The 25,362-nt window shown below is 38.6% G+C and overlaps 1 protein-coding gene across 1 annotated transcript in view; it reads right to left on the bottom strand.

The window, feature by feature from the left end:
* FRMPD4 (FERM and PDZ domain containing 4) overlaps window positions 1-25,005 on the bottom strand; it is an 869,452-nt gene extending 844,447 nt beyond the window's left edge. The window contains exon 1 of the mRNA XM_025372626.1: window positions 24,830-25,005. Coding sequence (XP_025228411.1) covers window positions 24,830-24,924 — 95 coding nt within the window. The 5' untranslated portion in view covers window positions 24,925-25,005. The remainder of the gene's footprint in view (window positions 1-24,829) is intronic.
* Between the last annotated feature and the right edge of the window lie 357 nt (window positions 25,006-25,362).

The following is a 25,362-nucleotide window of genomic DNA, read 5'->3' as shown; positions in this document are numbered from 1 at the left end:
TGAAGTGAGAGTTCTTTGACAAATCTTACTGAAAGGCTATTATTATGGACTGTTTCACCCCAAAATTCATCCATTAAAGTCCTAACCCCCAATGTGACAGAATTTGGAGGAGGGGAGGTAAGGCCTTTGGGAAGTAATTAGGTTTATTAATAGATAAGTTCATAAGGCTAGAGTCCCCATGATGGAATTAGCATCCTTATAAGAAGAAGACAAGGGACCAGAGTGCTCTCTCGGGTTCTCACTCTCTCGTTCTCACTCTCTTGCTCTCTAGCTCTCTTTCTGCCACGTGAGGACACAGCACAAAGGTGGCCATGTGCAAATCAGGAAGAGAGCCCTCACCAGGAACCAAATTTGCTGGTGCCTTGATCTTGGACTCTCCAGTCTCCAGAACTATGAGAAAAACAAGTCTGTTGTTTAAGCCACCAAGTCTGTGCCATTTTGTTATAGCAGCCAAGCTGACAAAGACAGCAATTTAATAATTTCTCAAATTGCATCTTTCATAGAGAATTGCTTACAATTTGATGAAAAAAGCAAAAAAGAAACATAGAAGTCAGTTCCTGACAGACCTGAAACTGACCTATAGAAAATTGTTCAGAAGCCTATTCTACGCAGCAAAAGAAATAAGCAGCAGAGTAAACAGGCAACACACAGAGTGGGAGAAAATCTTCACAAACTATACATTCAACAAAGGTCTAATATCCAGAATCTGTAAGGAACTCAAACAAATCAGTAAGAAATAAACAAATAATCCCATCACAAAGCGAGCAAAGGACATGAATAGACATTTCTCAAAAGAAGATACAGAAACAGCCAACAAACATATGAAAAAATGCTCACTATCACTAATCATCAGGGAAATGCAAATTAAAACCACAATTAGATACCACTTTAATCCTGCAAGAAAGGCCATAATTAAAAAGTAAAAAGAGACAAAAAAAAGATACTGGTGTGAATGTGGTGAAAAGGGGACACTTTTACACTGCTGATGGGAATGTAAATTAGTACAACCACTGTGGAAAACAGCATGGAGATTCCTTAAGTAACTAAAAGTAGATCTACCATTCGATCCAGCAGTCCCACTACTGGGTATTTATTTACTCAGAGGAAAAGAAGTTATATGAAAAAGACACATGCACACACATCATTTATAGCAGCATATTTCACAACTGCAAAGGTATGGGAGCAACCTAAATCTCCTCAACTAATGAGTGGATAAAGAAAGCGTGGTATATGTATACCAAAGAATACTACTCAGCCATAAAAAGGAATGAAATAATGTCTTTTGCAGCAACTTGGAAGGAGCTGGAGGCCATTATTCTAAGTGAAGCAACTCAGGAATGGAAAACCAAATATCATATGTTCTCACTTATAAGTGGGAGCTAGGCTATGAGGATGCAAAGGCATAAGAATGATATAATGGACTTTGGTAACTCAGTGAAGGGGAAGGTTGGAAGGGGGTGAAGGATAAAATACTATATATTTGGTACAGTGTACACTGCTCAGGCGATGGGTGCACTAAAATCTCACAAATAACCACTGAAGAACTTACTCATGTATCAAAAAACCACCTGTACCCCAAAAACTACTGAAATAACAACAAGCACACAAATTAGGGACAAGTAGGATGAGTCACATGGCCACAGAGACTTAAATATGGACACATTACCTTAGAGGGATTTTAGGCAAGACATCCAAAATAGTAAATAATGGTGAAGGGTGGGAGAGAAAAGAAGAACCACTGATGTGATGGCCATGGGTAAAAACTTGAAGAAAGCACCCTCTTTCTCCCATGGGGGTCAACAGAATTGAATATGAGAAGAGGAGGGGGTGGCAAGTCAGTTTGGGAAAGTTCTTTATGTGGTGTTAAAGAAACCCCTTTCTCCAATCAGAGCATCTTAGCCTCTCCAGCATCCCTTCACTACCACCCAACCACCAGTGGAGGTGTCGGGGTTCTGTTTCGTGATATCCAAGATACTCCAGGGCTACCATTGGCTGCAGCAGTGCCTGGATGACCAAGCACAGCTTAAGAGTGTGGCTTTGCCTTGCCTCGGGGAGGGTATATATAGGCAGGGGGAGCTCCCTGGGACAGACCACTAGAAGGCTTCAACATGGCTGAGATTACAGATAAACCATAGACATTTAGCACAGTATGGACCAACCAACCACAAGAGAAGAATCAGCCACAAGTGCTGAAGAAGTGAAGAGGGGATGGCCCCTTGCCAGTGCAAATACAGAGACAGTTGCCAGGTCAGATAACCCTATCCATGCTCTTTCTCTTCTTCCCCATACATTCCCCCAAGAGCCCTATCCTCTCCTGGCCTGGCAAAAACCCTTCCTCAACCTATACCCTTTATGAAGCCCCCTTTCCCATTTTGTCCCCATCTTCTTCCTCTAAACCAATGCCCTTCTGTGTTCATTCTCTTGCCTTACCAGGTACACAAGACAACTATGAGGATATAAATTGTTCCTTCATCCTTCTGTAGACAAAAAAAAAAAAAAAATCCTCTGAAACATCTATCACCCAATCAAGAAAGCATAAGAGAGGGGAAAAAGCCAACAATTGTCTGTTACCACATGTTAAATAAGAAATAAAATCAGAACCAAGAGACCCCCAGATAACTCCACCAATCCAAGGAAGCCCTGTGCCTAGGGAGGCCCAGAGACCTAAAACCATCTATTACATCTCCAGAGGGGGCTGTGGAAAAAAGGTCAACCATGTAAAGAGACCAAATCTTACACCTATAGGGTATAGCAATGGTGATAAATACAAATAAAATCAAGTTTTGAAAGAAAAAACATTGTTCAGAAGTACGCACCACTGAATCACAAATTTAGTATTTTTCCAAAGACTGCATTAGGATAATTCATTAATACCCAGTATTTTGTATTACATTCAGATTGTGGTAATAGCAGAAAATGACTTAGGAAAGTATGATGCTATACTGATAGTGAATAACAGAATTGGTGAAAAACAGCAATATTGTTCAGCTGAAATTGTGCTCACTATTGTTGGCACAAACCAACCCATTAGGCAGCCATGAAAAATTTTCACATAACAGTCCATTTAAATGAATGTGTGATTATATTCAAAACTCCTTATAAAAATGAAAATATTATTGGGGACTCAGTGACCATGGCTAAATAAACATGTTCATATTATATTATCATTGAAATCTGAATCCTTCTCTCTATGAGAAGAAAGAGAAAGATGTCACTGGGGTAATAATAAAAAACAAAAACAAACACAAATAAATGAAAGGGAGGTTGGCAGCACAAAGTGTCAGCTGCAAAAAAACAGAAAAGTCAACATCACTCGTGAGTCACAGCAAGTAAAAATAAGATTCGGATTGATGTCAGGTTTTAGTCTGCCATAAACTTTTCACCCATTTTCTTCTGTAATAACAAATTATTCTGCAACATTCCTCTTGCTATAGTCACCAGCCACTTCCTGAAAGGAAGCAAATACATTCTCAATCACCCAGGTGCATTTTAGGCATGACAAATTAGGATGCCACAGAGAAGAATATAGAGCATATTGCCATTAGCTGCTATCATCATACAAAATGCCCTACAAATTTATAGTTCAGACTTTCTGTATTTCTCCATACTTTTTCAAATTTGCTTTGATGGAAAAGCCATTTCGTAGTTTTTAGGGAGCTATTGCACAAACATAATGTCTGGCTTTAAGGAAGTTGGATGTTATGTTTACTGCAGGATGGAGGGTTTGTGAAACAACCTTTTAGCCCTTACTCGGACACCCCAAGCTGTCTTCTCATTGCAAAGGCAAGTCCATCTTTCCACTTATTCAGGCCCAAACCTTGGAGACATCCTTTACTCTGTGACTTTCACAGCACACAGCCAAACACTTAGGAAATCCTGCTGGATCTACTTTCAAAATAGTTCCAGAATCCTACTTCTCCCTACCTCCAGAGCTTCTACCTAGTCTGACTCCCCTATATTCTCTCATCTGGATAATTACTATTATCTTTTTCTTTTTTAGTTAATATTGTTTTAAATAAACAAGTCATAATTGTATATATTTATGGAATACAATGTGATGTTTTGATACATGCATAAAATGTGTGATGAGTAAATCAAACTAATTAACATATTCATCACCTCACTTACCTATATATTTCTATGGTCTCACCTGGATTATTGATGGAGCAGCTCAGAGGCTCCTCCTAGGTGATGCTGATGCCACTGGTCCAGGGACTACATCTAGAGTGTGTTTCAAAGTGAAGGATGTTTTAGAGGAGACAGATTGAAAAAGAGGAGGGTATGCTCAGCTGCAAATAATAGGATACCAAGCCATCTACAAGCAGCACATGAGAGAAGACACTGGGACAGACCAAGTGAGTGCCTGCTTTCCTCACTTCCACCCCTGTCTGTAGAGTCTTCTTAACACAGCAGTCAGGTTGCCCCATGCCAAGATGCTTAAAACCCCCCAGGGCACCTCCATCTCAGAGGAAAAGCCAACGTCAATACAACCACTGATCTAGACCCATCCAGCCCTGACTGCCTCTCTTCCTGCCTGCCTCCCATACCCCCAATACACACACACACATCTTTCAGTCATGAGGACCTCTTCCTTGGTGTTGGAACTTTGAACTGCTCCTACATGAGGCCTTGTCACTGGTTGTTCTTTGCCTAGAATACTCTGTCCCCATTTATCTGCATGGGCTAAACCTGTCCCTTCTGGATTTGATGCAAATGTCATCTTTTCAGGGAGGCCTGCCCTGAGCACCAGGCTCCTCAATGAGCCCTTGCCTTTCCTACCCAGCCTTCCTCTCCTTTCAATCTCCTTAGCCAGCCCTAGTTTTACCATAGCACTTATGTCTAACATACTATGCCATGTATTTACTTATTGATTTTGTTCATTAGTTATACCTGTGTTCTGCACTATAATGCAAGCCCCAGGACCATAGGAGGTTTTTCAACTTTATTCCTTGATTTATCTCCATTGTCTAGCGCAATCCATGGCACACATGGTACACAATGAATGTATACTGAATGAATGAATAAAAGCAGTCTTTGGTAACAATATTTCCTATATTCATTAAAAGCTTTAATCATCAGAGAAAACGTTCCAACTGAAAGCCACTTTTTATAATATTTTGTGTTCTGGAAATATTCACATAGATACAGTAGTAGAGAATAATACAATGAGGGCCATGTCCTCAACACCCAGCTTCAACAATTACTAACACACAGTCACTTCTGTTTTAGCCATACCCCACCCTTTTCTCCAGCTAATTATTTTGAAGTTAATCCCAGGAACTGTATCATTTATTCATAAATATATCAGTATTATGTCTACGAAATAAGGATCATTATCACCCCTAACAAATTTAGGCAACCCCACAACCACCACCAACCGCAGCAGGCAACCACTAATTTGATTTCTGTCATTCTAGATTAGTTTTGCCTGTTCCAGAATTTCATGTAAATGGAATCATATTAAATGTACTCTTTTGTGCCTGGCTTCTTTTGCTCAGCATACTTTTTTTGTTGTAATTCATCCATGTTCCATACCAGATTTTAAATTAGGAAATTGGAACGGTAATTATCAAGGTGGTTCAGGAAAGCAGAGTGAGGTGAATGTTAAGTAATTTACACCCAGATTAATTCAGACACTGAATTTAGCAGCCTCCGAACCCCCAAACACAAGATCAGTTTAAGTCCTCACTACTCCAAGTGTGGTCTGTTCTAGACACCAGCAGCATTGGCATCCCCTGGGAACTTGCTAGAAATGCAGAATCCCAGGCTTTGTCCCAGACCTGCTGAATCAACATCTGCATTTTAATCAGATGTCCAGGGGATTCGTGGACACCTTTCTGGTTTCAGAAACACCAGTTTAAACATTCTTTCGGAAATGGCTCAGTGGCCCAATCCATGGACCACAGGGCTCAGCTCCAAGCACATTTTACTGCTATGGTCACTTGACATGAACTAAGCAAGGACTCCTAATGTTACATTGGTGTCTTAGTCCATTCAGGCTTCTATAAGAAATCAACACAAAATGGGTACCTTAAAAGCAACAGAAATGTATTTTTCACAGTTCTAGAGGCTGGGAAGTCCAAGGTCAAGACACCAGCAGATTTGGTGTCTAATGAAGGCCTACTTTCTGCTTCACAAATGGCACCTTCTTGCTGTGTCCTCACATGATGGTAGAAGGGATGAGGCAGCTTTCTGGGATCTCTTTGATAAGGACACTAATCCCATTCACAAGAGCACTACCCTCATGACCCAATCACCTCCTAATGATCCCACCTCCTAACACCATTATATTGGTGATTAGATTTCAACATCTGAATTTTGTGGGGGAAATAAACATTCAGATCACAGTAACTTGGCCTCTTTACAAACATCACAGTTGGGCATTGGGGTGGGAGGGGGGAGGTGAAAAGATAAGGAAAGAACACTGCAGGTAAAAACAAGTCATGTGGTTGAGTTTGAATTCTCTTTAAAATACTTTAATATGCCTCTAAGATTTAGGAAAGCTAATTGAATTATTTGAAACTATGATAGCCTAAAGAGCTCAAGAAGGGTTTCTGTGCAATTACACAGGGGAAATCATTCAGAACTCAATGGCTGGAAGCCTGAAATTGATAAATCACATTGAAGAGTATCATAAGAGACAGCTCCTTTAAAGGAAAGAATCTTTGAGCCCTTATATATTCATCCAAAGCACAAAGAGTAGCTTGATGAGAGGGGATAAAAATACTGGGAAAAGGACTCAGGTGCAAATATAAATAGTGACTTTTAAAATAACTATAAAATCTCAGGGTGCTTATACAACTTTCAGAACCATAAACATTGACCCAGCTACAGGAAGAAAACAACTTATGTGAGACGGAGCTCTACCTATTACATGGTTGAGAGGTTTCTAGAACAACATGGCACACAGGCCCCAGGTAAGCAACTAATGGAAGACTAAAAGGCAGTCTTAACATCCCCAGTCTTAACATAATGTAAATGAACCTGCACATTACAACAGTTTATCTTCTCATCCCCTTGTCTCTGCAATGTTACCAGCAGCAGCAGGGGGAGTCCCATTTCCATCTCATTTAACTGCTGAATTTTGAAGTTCAAAAAAAATTTGCTGAGTTTAATAAGGTAAAGCATGCTATATTGAACGAACCTAAGTCTCACTGTCCCCCTCATTTTCTTCTCCCCCTTGATCAAGTGCTCCCTGTTTACCAGAGTAATGATTGGATCCATCACTCACTCTTCCCAACAGTTTTCATTAATGTTCTGAACACTTGATCTTGGACTTCAGTGCAACAGTCCTGTGTTAACGTTCAGTCTATTCCAGTGGTTCTTAACTGCAGGTGATTTTTGTCCCTCAGGGCATATTTGGCCATGTCTGGAAACATTTTTGTTGTTACAACTTGGTGGGGTTGTAACGTGCTACTGGCATCTAGTGTGTAGAAGCCAGGGATGCTGCTAAATATCCTGCAATGCACACAACAACCCCACACAAAAAATCACTTGGTCCCAAAGTCAATAAGTGCTGTTATTAAGAAACTATTCTGCTGTAATCTGTTGTACAAGCAAGAGCAAGAATCATCTTGTTCAAAATAACCATTCTGGGATATTTTCTGGTCCTTGGAGCATATTTCTGGGAAGAGGCTCTAAGATGGAGCATATTTCTGGGAAGAGGCTCTAAGACCTTTTACTGATAACCCTCATCAGACAGGTGATTCCACTTGCTTGGTCTGTCTCCAATGCCTTCCCCTATCTGCTGCATGTAGATCACTCCATATCCTATTATTCACAACCAAGGATACACTCTTCTTTTCAGTCTGTCCCCTCCTCTAAATTTTCTTTCACTTTGAAACACACTCTAGACCTTTGCTAGCCATGTGTGGTCCCCAGACCATCAGCATCAACATTACCTGGAAAGAGCCTCTTACAGATGCAGAATCTCTGCCCCAACCCAGACCTATGGAGTTGAAACCTACAGGATTTCTAGGTGAGTCTTACACACATTAAAATTTGAGACATGCTGCTCTAGTCTAAAGCACTGATTCCTGAATTTTTTTTATGCATTGGAATCTGATGGAGGCCTTTAAAAACACACCTTGATCCCAGCCCCAGAGAACCTGATGTAATTGGGATTCACCCTGGGCACTGGGTTTCTATAGTTCCCTGTGCAGCCAAGGATAAAAACCACTGGTCTGGATTAATCATTCTTAAAATAGTTGTTACTGGCTTCTTTCATTTGTACATTCCAATGCCTATATAAGAGCCAGTATAATATAACAATCAAGAGCCCGGTTTGGGGACCAAACACCATGGCCTTGAATTTAAACTGTCACCGATCATGTAATCTTGGGAAAGTTATTTAATTTCTCTGTGCTTCAGTTTCTCTAGATGTAAATGGGAATAAGGAATAACTCTCTCATATGATAAGAGTTTCCCTCAGTCAAGGTTCAATAAGAGCAGCGGAACCAGACAATATGTATACTAAATAGATTTATTACAAGGAATTGGCTTATGTCATTGTGAAGGCCGCTTATCAAGTCCAATGTTCAGAGTGCGGGTGGTCAGGAAGGGAATATCATAAGCAGGCTGCAGCTTCAGGGGTACAAGTTTTAGCTTGTCCACAGGCATTTCTTAACTCAGGGAAGCCTAAACCCTCATTTGAAGGTCTTTAAGCTGATTAGGTCATGTCCACCCAGTATAATCTCCTTTATGATGAATTTAAAGTCAACTGCTTATGGATCTTAATTACACCTGCAAAATCCCTTCACAACAATATATAGATTAGTATTTGATTGAAAAATTGGGGCAAGATATGTGTGCTACAAAATGGTCACTACCTCTTTTTCCTCTTCTAACTCTCTAAGGACTACTCCTTTTAGCCTGCCCTAACTGGAAAAAGAATTCCCTAGAAGGGAATCCTTGGATGGTAGTTGCACCTAGGCAAGTTGATACATCCAAGGCCATCACAGAGTTAAGTACTTTACCACATTTAACTCACTGAAGACAGTATCTCACTCATAGTTAGCATTCAATAATTGTGATTATTACCCTTATTAAAGCCATAAAAGTTTAGTTAGCCAAAGATTCTTATATAAAGTGTTTGTTCATATAATGTATTTTGATATGGTCAAATCTCAATTTCAATTTTATATTGGCTTATATTATAGCCAAGATACATTTTCATTCCTAATTAAAAATAGGTTATTAGTCACCAAAATGTAAGAGATACTTGATAGGCAGTAAGAAATCCTAACTTAAAACCTTTAAGAATTCAGGAAAAACATATATTCAAAACCAAAATTCAGGCCCAAGTGTCTCTACAGGAAGGAGTTCTTAACAGCAGTGCTATTCTGAATCAAAATGTGGGGTGGGGGGAGGGGGAGGAATAGCATTAGGAGATATACCTAATGTAAACGACAAGTTAATGGGTGCAGCACACCAACATGGTATATGTATACATATGTAACAAACCTGCACATTGTGCACATGTACCCTAGAACTTAAAGTATAATAAAAAAAAATCTACTTGAAATTTTTATAAAGTAAATGTACTCTTGGCTAGTAGTCCTCAAGACTGTCAAGGTCATGGAAAACAAGGAAAGACAGAAAAACTGACAGACCAGGGAAGAAGGAGGAGACATGACAACTAAATGCAAAGTGGCATCCTGGATGAGATCCTGAAACAGAAGATGTAGTAGTAGAAAAACTGGTGAAATCCAAATAAAGACTGTAGTTTAGTGAATACTAATGTACTAAAGTACCATCAAAATCAAAGGTGTTATCAATGGGGAAAACAGAATGAGGGCTACATAGGAACTATCTGTATTATCTTTGCTAGTTATCTGTAAATCCAAAATTATTATAAAATAAACAAGGTTACTTAATAATAAAAAAACCTGGGATGCAACCCCTAAGAATTTTTTTCTTTTAATTTTGACATCCAGGTATATGTATATCAAGAAAGCTCTCACTGATTGTGAAGCAAATCTCAGAACTGAGACCCATCCCAAGTTTCACTTCTGAGAAAATAGATTATGTTCCCAATTCTTGTTATAAAATCATTCCTTCAGGAAACACAGGATACACTAGGGACAAGAGAGCAATCTATTCCCTGCTGGCCTCTCTCAGACTCTGACCAAAAGCAGCAGACCCCTAGGAAATGGGAGATTAGACTTCTTTCATTCTTTGCCCTTTCTTGAACTGTGAAAGATTCCCCTCAGTTTCATGATCTCAGAACTTAATTATTGAGCAGGGTAACTCCATTTCCTGTCCGGCAGATTTTGATGTACTGATTCTATGGCTTTCTGCTCATCTTGTCTTCCTTCCAGATGTGCAGGAGTGAAGGAGCTGGTGGCTATCAGACCTCAAGGTCTCCCACAGGACAAGATCAAGAGGGATTCCACTCCCACGGACCACTCACTCACCCTAGGAAGACTGTGAAATGCCTGTCCTGGTGCTTCGTTTGAATTGCTGAAAGACCATCTTTATGTCAGAAATGCTTTGTCATTACACTTGGTAAGGACCTTGGGTTTCAAGCCAGTTTACTCTTTTCTGCTCTACCGTGAGCATGAAAGCCACCTATAGATATGCTCTGAGGCAGGATTTTGACATCAAAGTCAAAATAAGAATTTAGAAAGAAAAGAAAGGGAGGGAGGAAAAAGGGAAGTTTGGTCCAAGAAAAAAAATGCAGTGTCATTTCTGACCAACTAAACAGCACTTGAAAAATCTGTCTAGCCCCACCTATATACATATACTATATACCTCCTAAACATACATACACACATATACATAATCACATGCACACACATAGAAGTTCTCATTTCTCTACACATAAGATACTGAGTCCTCTGATAAAGCACAAAATTACTGTTAGGATATTTGAGAATTTGTTCACTTATTCATTCATCAAATCACTTATTCATTCATCAAATAATACTGAGTACTACTAGGTGCCAGGAACTGTTCTTGGAGCTGGGGATATAATAGTGAACTAGACAGTTTCTACTCTCACAATCATTTTGATACTACTAAATTACATTTATCAAATATGTATTAAATGCCAGTTACTGGATTATGTAATCACTTTACAAGTATTATCCCATTTATTCCTCACAGCAACCCTATGAGGAGATAAAATTATTACTCCCATTTTTCCAGATGAGAACTCTGGGGCTTAGTAAGCTCAAGTAACTTACTACAAGGAACATGATAACACATAGATTTTAATCCAGAGAGAGTAATTACCTGAGCTAGCACAATACTGCATACCCAGTGTTAGATGTCAACTGTTGACCTATCCTGTGGTGGCATGAAGTGCTGACTGGAACAAAGCAAACAAAGCAAATATTGCTCTCTTTACTCCAATGTGGAAGGATTCTCCAGCTTGCTTTCTTGGCCCCCTCTCCCCTCAGCTTCTGGGTCTAGGAAGAGGAGTGCCCTTGCCTTGCACTTGTCCTTCATTCTTCATTTCTTCCTCTCCCATTCCTGGAAAGGGAACAGCAAGGAGGAAATTGCCTTTCCATCCCACGCACAGCTGTTGCAAGAAAGCTCTGGCAGGCGCCAAGCTCTCCCAAGAGAGGGAGTCCAGGAGGAGCCATTCCCTGCTCCTTCCCATGGCTCCCCCATTTTTGGATGAGCTTTATCCATCGGTCACCTGTTGTGTGCAGTTCAAGGTCTGGCATTGGCTCCCAGTCAGAACCCAAACAGTGCTCTCTGTCCCAGGTAGCGATCCAAGGAGCCGAGGGAAGGCAGGAAGACATGTCTAAAAGAGGAAGCAGAGAAAATGCTGGACTGCACTCTCTGAGCAACAGCCCTTGGAGACACCCCAAGAGGCAGCTGCCCAGCTGGCAAGGCTTGTGTCAGGCAGCTGTGTGCCCAGGAACAGGGAGCAGCACACATACGGCAGAGCAGGCCCGCACCATCTGTCACGCGCCCGTGCCAGCATCTTCACTTCAGGCTAGTTGGGAGTGGGAGGCGTCTGAAGAGAAGTGACAGCTCACCAAGCCAGCCACATGCCATGACTCCCCTCTAACAATCTCTTCCTTTAAACATTTAGTCTCCTTCACCGCTGCCATGTGGCAGTTGCCAGTGGATACTCTACCATAATTAAGAGCATGCAATTTGGAGTCCAAAAGCCCTGGGTTTGAATTCAGGTTCTCCATGTACAAGTGTGGGTGACATGGGTAAATTACTTAACCACCTGTCTTTGAACATCAGTTTCCTCTTTTGTAAAATGAGAGTTATGATAATTATCCCTCAAGGTAGTTGTGAGGATTATATTTGATACTATCTGTGAAGAGCTAAGGGTAAGGCTTTGAAAAACAAACAACATAATAGGCAATAAGTAAAACAAAGCCTTTTCCGTGCTAAGTCAAATCCCTGACTACAAAACAATCTTCTTTTGTAGGTGGTAGGTCTTCTGTCTCAGTTGTGGAAGAAAAAAGAGCAGTAGAGTCTCAGCACACTTTACTGTGCATTCAGAGCTCCTGGGAACCTTGGGAAAGGCAGATTCTGATTTAGTATGTTCTGAGTGGGGTCTGAGATTCTGCATTTCAAGTAAGTTCTCAAAGGTGCTGATGGTGCTGATCTAAGGACAGCACTTTGCACAGCAAGAGTCTGGAAAACCAGTTGTAGTACCTTGAACAAACTATTTCACTTCTCTAAACTTTGATTTTCTCAAATGCAAAAATTTAAATGTTTACCTAGATAATTTCACAATCCTTCTTTGCTACCATGTTGCAATAGGTTACTGAAAAAATGGCTGCCAACAGTTCCCCCAACCCTTCTGCTACACGACTTTGTCCCTCTTTCCAACAAGAGAAAGAGCCCTTCCCTTTGAATCTGGCTTGTCCTGTTACTTGTTTGGATCAGGAGAGTGTGACAGAAGTAAAACTTTGTGATTTCCAGGCCTAAGCCTTAGAAAGCTTGGCAGCTTTCCTTTTCTATTTTTTTATTTTTTGACTTCTTGGCATCCAGCTTCCATGTAAAGAAGCTAAGGCTAGAGTGCTGAAAAGGAAAAGAAAATGGTATAGCCAGCACTCAGCTCTATTAGGCACTGCAGCTGAGATGCCGGACACATGAGCATAGTCCTCTTGGACATTCCAGCTCCAGTTGACTTTCCAGCTTTATGTAGCTACACAAGAAAACCCAGCTACAATTTCGTGTAGCAAATGAACCACACTGCTGAACTCATCCACAATATTCTGAGAAATAATAAATTTTTGTTGTTTTAAGCCACTGTGTCTTAGGATGGTTTGTTACACAGTAATTGATAGCTGATACACATGTTCTGCTCACATAGGAGATAACAGAAATTTTTAAAGCCACAACATTTGGAAGAATTATAAAGAAATATGCCTATTAACTGGAAAGCTGAATATATGCTGAGAAGTGACTCTTACATTTACATAGTTCTTAATGAAGACCTCTCTTCTGTATTAAATTCAATTCATTCAGACAGTTTCTGACTTACAATGGTTCAACTTACAACATTCAGTATGCACCTGGACTTACAATGGGTTTATGTTCAGATAAGCCCATTATAAGTCAAAAATGCACATTTGACTTAACAGCATTTTCAATTTATGATGAGCTTATTGGGATGTAGCCCACTCTAAGTTGAGGAGCACCTATTTGTTCAGGGCTAGTGGGGAATGTGAGAAGTTAGGGATGTAATTCCAAGAAACTCGCATTATATTTGGGAATGCTATAGCATATATTACAAAAAAAATTAGAGAACACATATCAATTAATAATAGTGTACTAAACATATACTTGAGACTCAAATTATTTTAGCACCAACAACAAAATTCTATGGATGCCTAGAAGGTACTCAGTAAGTGTATTCCAGAATTAGAGAACAGTTTAGCGAAGAAGTACAGGCATATCTCATTTTATTGCTCTTCACTTTATTGTGCTTTGCAGATAGTTTTTGCTTTGTTGTGTTTTGTTTACAAATAATGGCTTGTGGCAACCCTGTGTTGAGCAACTTTATCAGCACCGTTTTTCCTACAGCATGTGCTCACTTCATATCTCTGTGTCAGATAATGTTAGCATTTTTTTAGCAACAAAGTATTTTCAAATTAAGGTATGTATATTGTTCTTTTAGAAATAATGCTACTGTATACTTAATAAACTATAGTATAAACATAACTTTTGTATATACTGGACAGCCAAAAAATTCGTGTGACTCACTCTATTGCAACATTTGCGTTCTTGTAGTGGTCTGGAACCAACCTGCAATATCTCCAAGGTATGCCTGTATAACTTAAACTTGGATAAATGAGGGAGTAAAAAGAACTACGTAATGGTTGAGTCATGGTGTTCAAATTTTCTATACAAAAATGAAACAGCCCTATTGACAAATACATTCTAGAAAGTATCAGAAGTTGTTTATACAGAGGATGATGATTTTAAATAGACCTTTAAAATTATTTTTGTTATGGCACACATAGTTTCACTAAATTAGTACATTGTGAGGACACAAGGTTATTGTAAAATATATGCTATAGAAATATGAATAGAATGTCAGAGTTGTAATACAGGTAAATGTGAAAGTGTAGTGTTAAAGCCAAAAAAATTACAACATAGGACTCTTGAAAAGTGTACACAAAGTAGAATTTGGGAAATAAATATAAAGGATTTGATGTACGTAGTGATCATCTTTAGCCCTCTCATCCACATCCTAGTTATAATATGTTTTATTTGGAAAATATTTTCTAAGTGATTGCTATTGATAATGTGAAACCTCAGAATTAAAATTTTCCAATGATAGTCCAATAAAATGAGTTCAATGGTTAAGAATAAGATATAAGAAAAAATAAAACTATACTTGTTTTTATAATATTCTTTATGCACATTTCTGTAAGAAAATTCTGCAATTACTTAAATAATGTTTTAACTGTACTGGAAAATAAATCCATTTTTTAGAACAGGAAATTAATCTTCTAGGCAACTTCTCAAAACTCCATTTATCTATGTTATCATTTTGCTACCTCTTTTTATGAAAATCCAAGAGGGAAGAACACAATTCTGATATACTGGTAATGTGAGACCTCAGAATAACACCCATTTTAAATGAAAGTTCCAACCAAAAATCATGATTGAGTGTTTAAATATTCTTGGAGAGACAAAGGACTAGTTTAATAATGATATAATACTACCTTCCTACCAGCACATAGATCGGCCTGGGTACACAGTTAGCATTCAATGAAGTAATTAAATAAATCTGCCCCGGGTGTGACTGGCTGGGGCCAGTGTCACAGGCAAAAAAAGAATTTACCAAGAGAGTTGTAGGTAAAGAAAGACAGATTTATTAAAGAAAGTACAAACATATGTTGCAAGGGTGCAATGGGCAGCACAGCAAAGAAGGGGCTGTCTGCCAAGAGGCAAAGGATAGAGGGAAGTTTTGTAGGTTCCTACTGGAGTGGCTAAGTGCAGATTAGGTGTGCAGATAAGGTCCTGCTGCTGGGGCTACAGGTGGAGCGAGGTATATGGGAACAGGGTGTCATGCCAGCAGGTTGTCTGTGATTTTCCTTGTCTCAGAACAATTGTTCTCCCTGACCTGGGGCCCCTTCCTTTTTGTTGCTTACCTATCTTATTAGAACTCCACAGGATGAATGTCAATGCATACAAGCTTTCTCAAGGATGGCCTTGGATAGAGGAAACAAGAAGAAACAAGAAGGGTTAACTCAACCCATTGCAGTTAAATCTTCCTTGAATATTCTTTCATCTATTCATTTAACAATGAAGTTAAAAGGCCAAGATTGAAAAAGTTACAGTAACTTAAAATTGGAGTAAAGGGATATTATTTGGGTACCTATATCTTGGTGGGGAAAAACAGACAATAAACACAGAAATAAATGGATAAGAATGCTAGATGATTGTGAGAATGCTATAGAAAACTAAAGCTGAGTCAGAAGAGTGGTGGGCAGGAACAATATTTAGGTGAGGTCATCAGGAAAGGTCCCTCCGAGGAGACATCTAACCAGAGACATGTGGGAGAGAGCATTCCAGAGAAAGGGAACAATTAGTACCAAAGTTCTGAGTCAGAAAGGAGGGTTGGTATTAAGATATAATTATCAGATTTGTTAAATAATAAAATTAAATAGAGAAATAGAATAAGCAAAAAAGTTAAACAAAAAAAATGTCATGATTACTGGAGCTGACTTTATGTGTATAGAGTATGTGAGCACCTTCCTCACTTTAGGGGTTTGAGTACTGTTTTAGGAAGGGGAGAGATGGTCTTCCTGGGCAAACACATTAAACACACAGAATTTCTAACCCATTAGCTTCAGTCCCCTGGGAGAATTGTGTTAAATCCAGTCAGCAATTATCTGTAATACTGGATAACAACCTCCACCTGAGAGTGAGCTTTGAAAGGGCAAAGCACAGTCACTGTCAGAGAAGGGTCCTTCAGGTACATATTGAATTGCCTGGGGAAAGACCTTTTGACATCTCTGTTTGTTTTTCAAAGCACTGGCTTTGTGCTTTGTAATCAGGGGAAAAAAAATGGTTTGTCTACATCGATCTCCTCTCTGTAATTTCAACATATTTCCCCACTGTTTCCTTCTATAAATCCACTTTACTGAGACAGAAGACTCCTCAGTTGTCACCTTAAAAATCTTCAAAAACTTGGGGTGCATATTGGGGAAAATTATGAATAGGTAGTACAGATTAATGGAGTTAGAATCATCAGTCACTATTTGTCACACCTTCCTGATTTGTGTGAGAAAAGCTGAGAAACTAACAAATATGATTCCTTGGGGGCATGTGCAGCCCTGCAGAATAAAGCATGCTCTACTCTGGGCATCTCAAAGGGGCACCTTGGTTTTATAAGTATTTGGCCATAAAATCATCTCAGCCACTAAAAATATAGATGGATAATCAATAGCATAAATGAACCTTAATAAGATTTTGCTTTATTTGGGTATACATTCAACTCAAAGCTTTGAAATAATAGCTTTCATGCACAATTTAATACGGTCAATTGAATAGAAACAATCTATGTGGCTATGCTGCTAAGCTTCCCTTTTTGGGCAAGGGGATAACATGTCTCTTTGAGAAACTGAAAAAAGTGATGGGCCCTTTCTCCCAGGAAAATGCTTAAACAGATATAAAATTGCATTAAGTATAGAGGAGTTCATGGATCTCCTGGATTATTGAAGCCCCGTGCCCTAGAGACAATGGAAGACAAAGAGTGTAACAATAGTAACACCTCAGGTCTATACAGCACTAGGAAAAGAGTCCTAATTTTATTGGTGGTAGGTACACCAAAGCAGAGTATGTTAACATAATGGCTATTTTCTTTTAACATTTAAAAAATGGTTAATTGTGGTAAGATACACATAAAATGTGGCATCTTAACCATTTTTAGTGTACAGCTTAGTAGTGCTAAATATATTCACATTATTATGCAACCAATCTCCACAATGCTTTTCATCTTGCAAAACTGAAATGCTATACTCACTAAACAACTCCCCATTCTTCCACCCTCTAGCCCCTGCCAATCACCATTCTACTTTCTGTCTCTATGCATCAGACTACTCTAGATACCTCATATAAGTAGAATCATATAGCAGTTTATCTTTTTGTGACTGGCTTATTTCGCTTAGCATAATATCCTGAAGGTTCATCCATGTTGTAACCTGTGTCCATTTCCTTCCTTTTAATGACTGAATAATATTCCATTGTATAAATATATCACATTTTGCTTATCTATTTATCCACTGATGGACACTGAGCTTCTTCCACCTCTTAGCTATTATAAATGATGTTGCTGTAAATATGGCTGTACAGATATCTCTTTGATATTCTGCTTTCTTTTAGATAATATACCTAGAAGTGCAATGACACAACAGTTTTGGTGCATCCATTTTGATGGGCCTGTTAGATGCCAAGGAACATTATGATTTAGCAATTGTGAGTTGGGATCCGTGTCAAAAGGGCCCACCAAAATGTGAAATCTGTGTTTTATTACAAAGTCATGCACATGATAGACATTCCTGATCCTTATTCTATATTTAACTTCTCCTCTATTATGCAGATTTCACATTTTACTTTATTCATGTCAGTATTTTAAAAATTTGTATAAGAATGAATTAATTTTATAATAAAAAGGTAATAAAGCTCTTTTTAAGTCTGTTAGAACTAAGTCTCAAAGGGTATCTCAACTATCTCTTAAAACCATAAATGCAAAGTAAATTTATAATATGAATATTGGTGAATATATATATATTCATATTGTATGTGTGTATGTGTGTTTGTGTGTGTGTATATGTATATATACATGTGTATATATAAATTCCTAACTGTTCTTCTAATGTGTGTTTGCATATACTATATATATACACACACACATATATATACACACACATTAGAAAAAACAGTTAAGAATTTTTTTGAAGACTTTCTGCTCAGTGTGGCACTGAGAATAAGGACATGTATATTCCTCCTCCTCCTTCCCCCTGAACAAGCAACATAACACTGATCAATAAAACTGAGTATAACCAAAAAGCCTTCAAAATAGCAGAGATATCTATCCCCTCAATTATCAAATGGAAAAGGAAATATTTTAAGTGTAATTCTTTATTGAATATAAACAAGTAGAGCCATCATGATTTTAAAGGTGAAACTAATTAACATGAGATATAGACCATTTATTCAAGGTGTCCATGATGTCTCTAAGAATGAGCAATCACTCAGCTTAGAATGACAAAAGGTCCTTTATGAGCAGAGGACAAGGTTAGCACATGAATCCCTGTCATGGGTTATTTGCCTGCCAGATGGAGCCTGTAGCCTACCCATCCCACCTCTGAATCCCACCTCATCCCAACTCCACCATAGGGGAGATGAGGCCCTAAGATGAAGAAAGGACATCCATTTGTTTATTTCCTGGTTATCAGAACAGCTGGAATTTCAATGATTTGTTCTGGGGCCACATCAACATAGTGGCATCAATAGGTAACTGAGTCACAAGAGCTCTAACACAGCTGGGTCAAAATTGTTTCAAAATGCATGTGCCCATTTGAATCATCCCAAGTCAGACCCAATAACTTGGCCTATGTCATTCCAAGCCAGTGTGGATTCAGGGCATCAGAAACCAGCTTCAAACCATATGCCCTTTGGAAGCGTCCTTGACAATTACTTTACAGCTCTGCCTGTGCATATGTACTGGAAGATTCAATCTCCTTAGCAGCCTAGAATTTCAGCTAGAATTTCAATCTCCTTAGCAGCCTAGAATTTGCTTATGGCTGTCCTCAAGCATCATGGACCATTTACAAAGTGTATAGGGGTGATCTCTCCTTGTAGATTCAAAGTATTTTCAGAACAGGGACTAGATCTACTATTTATTTTCCACCCCCCCTAGAGCTTACTCTAATGCTTTGCATGTCCGAGATATTTGTTAATTTTCAGACAATCTCCTCAAGAAAGACTAGAGAGCCTTTTGCCAGAATGCCATAAAAAAAAGAAGTACGGGTAAATGAGCACACTGAGATTATGGCATAAGCTAGATACATCTCTCCTCACACATAAGGACCAGATCCAAAGTCAAATCATTGAGAACTGAAGTGAAAGAAATAGATTATTTAACCAATGTCTAAGTTTCCAATTTCTGTCTTTGTGCCAATGATCCCCAATTTATATTTGCAGCCCAGACTGCTCTTCACAGCTACCCTCTACTTACTAGGTAGTGCCAACCTGGATGTCTCAGAGGCCCCTTACACTCCAAAATTTGCCAAAACTCAGCTCATTTGACCCCTAAAATATCAGCTCTGTAAAGGCTAGGCTTTTGTTTCATTCACTGTTGGATCCCGAAGGCCTAGAGTAGTGCCTGGCAGACAGCAGGTGCTCAGTAAAGTGTTTGAATGAATTAATAATGGATGAATGAATGCAGGGACCTCCCTAGGAGACACTGTCTTCCATTAAAGCCATATGTGTTGCCAGAGAGTTCTCTAGCACTTGACAGTTAAGATCAAACCCTATACCTCTTCCCATTACCTCATCCCTCCAGCCTCCTCTCTCTTTTATCAAATCACCCTCTCTGCTGCCTCATCCCTGGAAGCCCCTAAATATGCTCAAAATCTACTACAGGTTGAATATTTCTTATCAAAAATGCTTGGGACAAGAAGTGTTTTGGATTTCAGATATTTTCAGATTTTGGAATATTTGTATATACAAAATATCTCAAGGATGGGACTCAAGTCTAAACATGAAATTCATTTATGTTTCATATGTATATGTTATACACATAGCCTGAAGGTAATTTTACACAATATTTTTAATAATTTTGTGCATGATGCAAAGTTTTAACCATATTTTTACTGTGAACTGTCACATGGGGTCAGGTATGGAATTTTCCACTTGTAATGTCATGTTGGTGCTCAAAAAGTTTCAAATTTTGGATTTTCAAATTAGGGATGCTCAAACTATATCATAAAACAAAATACTCCTTTATTATACAAGGTCCTCTATAAATCTGTCCACAGTCTCATTTTGCCAGTCCCACTCACACTATTATAATATTGAATTCCCTAGAGTTCCCAACTCACACCTCACTCTTTGACTCCTCTGTACCTTTCTCAGGCAAGGAATGACTTGCTGAAGTGTCCTCCCCCTCCCCTGGAGAAGCCCTCTCTTGGCTATCTCCTCTTTACCCTTTAATTCCCAGTGCAGGTGCTGTCTCCTCTATGAAGTCTTTCACTGGGAATTTCCCCTCCCAGTCTGCCAGTCTATGTGTTCTTCTTCTATGCTCTCACAATACACTATGCCAGGACTATTTTCAAACTTTTAAAAATATCTTGGCATACATAGAAAATGGTTGAGGGTAGACAAGACTGTGCATGGCCACAAGCAACTGGCCTGGGTCTCTGGCTTTCATAAACCTTGTGCATTAACACCTGGGTACTTTTGTAACCCATTCATTGCATACCAGCATGGCATGTCAAGCTGGTTGGTAGCTCTGTTCTTGGTATGTCTTAGTCTTAATCGCTACATTCACTGCACTGTATTACACTTATTCGTGTTTGTGTTTTTCCCTCACTGAACCTATGAACTCCTTAAGGGCAAGAAACTTGTATTCTTATTTTTCATGTTTTAAATGACTATAAAATAAAATGGGCTTTTGAGGATGTACAGTCCCATAAATTTTATCACATGTATATGTTTGTGTAACCATGACTACAATCAAGATACAGAATATTTCCATCACCCAGGGTGCTGACACACCCTCCTCCAACCCCTAATCCTTGGCACCCACTGATCTGTTCTCTGTCACTATAGTTTTGTCTCTTCGAAAATGTCTTATAAATGGAATCGTACAGTGTATAACCTTTTGAAACTGGCTTCACTCAGCCAATGCCTTTGACATTCATCCAATTTGTTGTGTGTATCAATAATTTGTTTCTTTTTATCACTGAGTAGTATTCCATTGTGAGGATTTAACATAGTTTGTTTATTCATTCATCCACTGAAGGGTATTTGGGTTGTTTCCAGTCTGGGGCAATTTTGATAGACTTGCTGAAAACATTCATGAGAAGGTTTTGTGGGAATGTAAATTTTTATTCTTCTAGGGTAAATACCCAGGGGTGGGGATTATATGGGCATTATGGCAAATGTATTTTTAGCTTTATGAGAAACTGCCAGACTGTCTCCAAAGTGACTGTACTATTTTGCCAATAGATTGTACTGGCAATGTATGAGAGTTCCAGTTGTTCCATATCCTTGCCAGCATTTCGAATTGCCAGCATTTGGCATTGCCAGCATTTTTATTTCAGCCATTCTCATAGGTATGGCACGGCATCTTATTGTAGCTTTGTCTTCATCTTTGAACTCCAGCATTTTGCAATGTGGTAGGTTCTCAGTAAATATTTGTTGAACTGAAATACACTCATCTTGTTGTTTTGCCTCATTTAATAAACCCACTAATAATAAATTCAAGGCCGGGCACAGTGGCTCACGCCTGTCATCCCAGCACTTTCAAAGGTCAAGGTGGGCGAATCACTTGAAGTCAGGAGTTCAAGACCAGCCTGGCCAACATGGTAAAACCCCGTCTCTACTAAAAGTACAAAGATTAGCCAGGTGTGATGGTGCGTGCCTGTAATTTCAGCTACTTGGGAAGCTGAAGCACGAGAATCACTTGAAACTGGGAGGCAGAGGTTGCAGTGAACTGAGATTGCTCCACTGTATTCCAGCCTGGGTGACAGAGTGAGACTCTGTCTCAAAAAATAAATAAATAAAAATAAATAAATGCAATTTTCACTGCACTTTATACTAAGCTTTGTGTTAGAAAAAAAATTGCACAGGACAGAAGTATTAAACTCTTTCTCTCATCTTCCTGTACTCACTCCTTTTCCCAAGTCCTAAATGAATCATTCTTTCTATTAGGATATATAGCCATATAGCCTATAATTTTCACTCAACAAACTGAACTTGAAGGCATGCAATCAAGAGCTTTTGAAAGTCTCTATTCTCACTGCTAATAGTACTAACCATAAGAATCACTCACCATCAATAATTAGATAATTGGATGAACCAGGCACTGTGTTAGGAGAAATTCCCATGGTAACTCACTTATCCCCCCCCACCCCAATGAAATAGGTATTATCCTCATTTTAGAGATGTGGGAACTGAAGTTTAATGAAGCTGACAAACTTGCCCAAAATCATATAGCCAATAAATGAAGGTTCTAGGGTGCATACCAGATCAAGCTGGTTTCAGAAAACCGTCCTAACCATTCCATGTACCTGCTTTACTTGGCAAAGGAACTAGCTGCTCTTTAATCAACAGCAAAACAACAAAAATAATCTCAAGTCACTTTAATTTTGAGGAGTTATAAAACTTTAGAAAAGTAAACCTCTCTCTTTACTTGAGTCTTATGATAATAGCTCCTTCAGATCAGCCATGAGGCATACAGATGGAGGAGCATGGAGACCCCCAGTCTGGGAAACCTCAATTGCTCTATTGGAAGACAGACTAAAAATTATAGACCTTATTCTCATGAAGTTAACAGCATGAGTAGGACTCAGCTGAGCAAACTGAACTAGCATCACTTGTGGATCTATGATAATTATCCCTGCCCATTGAATCTTGAACTACATTTACATAGTTCTATAGTTGAGAGTGTTCTCCACTGCAGACCTAAGCTGAAGTGATAATAACAGTTTTTTTTAACGTTGATTCTAAAAATAAAATAGAATTTTATATATAAAATAATATAGTAACCTGGATAATCTAATGACTATCAACTATTAGGTGCATCCAGGGATAATAAAAAGCTTCAGTCTTTAGAGACATATATAGCACTAATTTTAATAGAACAAATCACACCCAGACCTTTTACTAGATGCATGCTATAACCAAGAGACTATTGAACTGGAATTCAGTGGTTTGACCTATTATTTTGATTTAAAATATTTCTTAACTCTTTTATTGCTTACTTCCTCCCAAACCCATAAACAAGCTTCAGTGAGCTTGGAGCTGAATCTATTTCTTTGAATGTTATTGATTAGGAAAGATAGGAGGCACAAATCCCAGGATCCTATGTTTTAAGGGATGACTTTACAGAGCCCAAACATTTAATCATTTCACCCTTCAAGTAAGAAATCAGGAGAAAAATGTAGGTGCTAAAAAGAAAAGTCATCCAATGAAATTATGCTGCAAGCCAACAGCTTTTGGGGATCACAGTAACTAGTTCCAAATGTCAGACTCTTTTGTGTGTTTGAGTCTCGTAGAATAACATCAATTTCTAAATCTTCTTTATAGGGAACTGCATTTAAAAAAAAGGTTTCATTTGCACTCATCTGAAGGTGTTCTAGACAAATAGTGCCACCAAGTAATTACTGTCATGAAAAATTATGGTAACTCAAAAACATTTGGCTCAAAGTCTCAAGTAGCAAAAGTCAAGGGCAATGACTTTTATCAATTTGGAGAGCTTCTCTTAACCTGTGGCAGTTCCTCTATATTTGGGTCTGCACATAATGTTCATATTGCCCTGCTTAAACACTCAATAATCATAGAATCTACTGAAAGAATATCATTTAACAAATTTACGAGTCTTATAATATATAGTGCCAGTGATTAATGAGAAAGCATTAAATAGCAGAATGACTGGAAATTTTCCAATAGGCATTCCAAAGTGTGTGCATTACTGATGAATTTCTCATATTTGAAAGCTAGACAACCCCAAGAAAAGAATTACATATTTATATAAATCATAAGCCATTCGGCAATAGTGTGAACTTTCTGTAAAATTGTGATGTTTCTCAAGGGAGAAAAACTTATTTATCAAGACCATTGAACATAAAGAAACAATTAAATACAAACCAATTTGCATAGCCAACATAGCATTTTCTGTTGAAAAATCAAAACTTTTCATCCTGACAGATATATTTGTCACTGAGAAGATAGGATTTTTAAAAGAAAATAAACACAGCACACAATTCAGTTCCCTTGCAAAAAGTGCAGCTAAAAGTTTACTGTGAATTATAGCCTATTATAATACCATAGAAATGAACAGGCAGCTAAAATCAGTTTCTCTTTTCCCAAAAGTGCCTATGGACATTTATTCCTAAGGAAATAAATGACCAAAGTAGTATACAGCTTTCTCCTTCTGTTTTACAGGATATTCCTGCCTTGCCTCCAATATTCTTTTTAAATTTTTGAATTGCCTGAACAAAACTCAGAAGGACTTCATTTTTCTCCAAAGGCATCATTCTTGTATAATTCTGAGACAGAGCTTTCAATTCTATCCAAATAAATTCATCCTACTGAAAAGCACATGCTCATCTCAGAAAGCAATAATAAGACCCCTGATATTTTTTCCTTGAAGACCATTACTCACTGGCAAATATGTTCTCCTTCATCCTCAGCTGCCCTGCTGAAGCCCCAGGGAATGGAGAAGGTCTGCCAGTTTTCTCCTTCAAGGTCCTCCTCCATGGTAGGAAGCCAAAACAGCCCACCTTCTCCTAAGGATGAAAGAAAGAACCTCTTCTTTATTCTTTTATAAGAAGAATGACTGTATCATAACAACTGCTATCCAAGAGAGTGAGAGAGGAAGGAGAGGAGGAATCGATGCTGAGAGGCCAATCATATTTCATCACTCAGCTACTTGGAAACCAGATATTCTTAAACAATCACGTGCTCTGAGAGATTTGAGGATGTAAAAGAGGAGTGGCTCTGCCTTTTGTAAATTATTAACAGGGACTTTTTTCCTGACCACAAGTAAAGATGTACAGACTACTTATTAAAGAAAACAGCAATTAGGTCTGACATGGAACATAAAAATGGACAAGTCAAAAGCAAAATCCCTGATCGTAGTTCTGTGCTGACCCCTCTGAATCAGGACAACCCAGTGCAGTTAGAATCAAAGTGATA

This window comes from Theropithecus gelada, chromosome X (assembly GCF_003255815.1).
Source record: "Theropithecus gelada isolate Dixy chromosome X, Tgel_1.0, whole genome shotgun sequence".
Taxonomy (NCBI): domain Eukaryota; kingdom Metazoa; phylum Chordata; class Mammalia; order Primates; family Cercopithecidae; genus Theropithecus; species Theropithecus gelada.
Note: the sequence above shows the minus strand (reverse complement) of the source record. Positions and strands in the feature narration are given on the sequence as shown.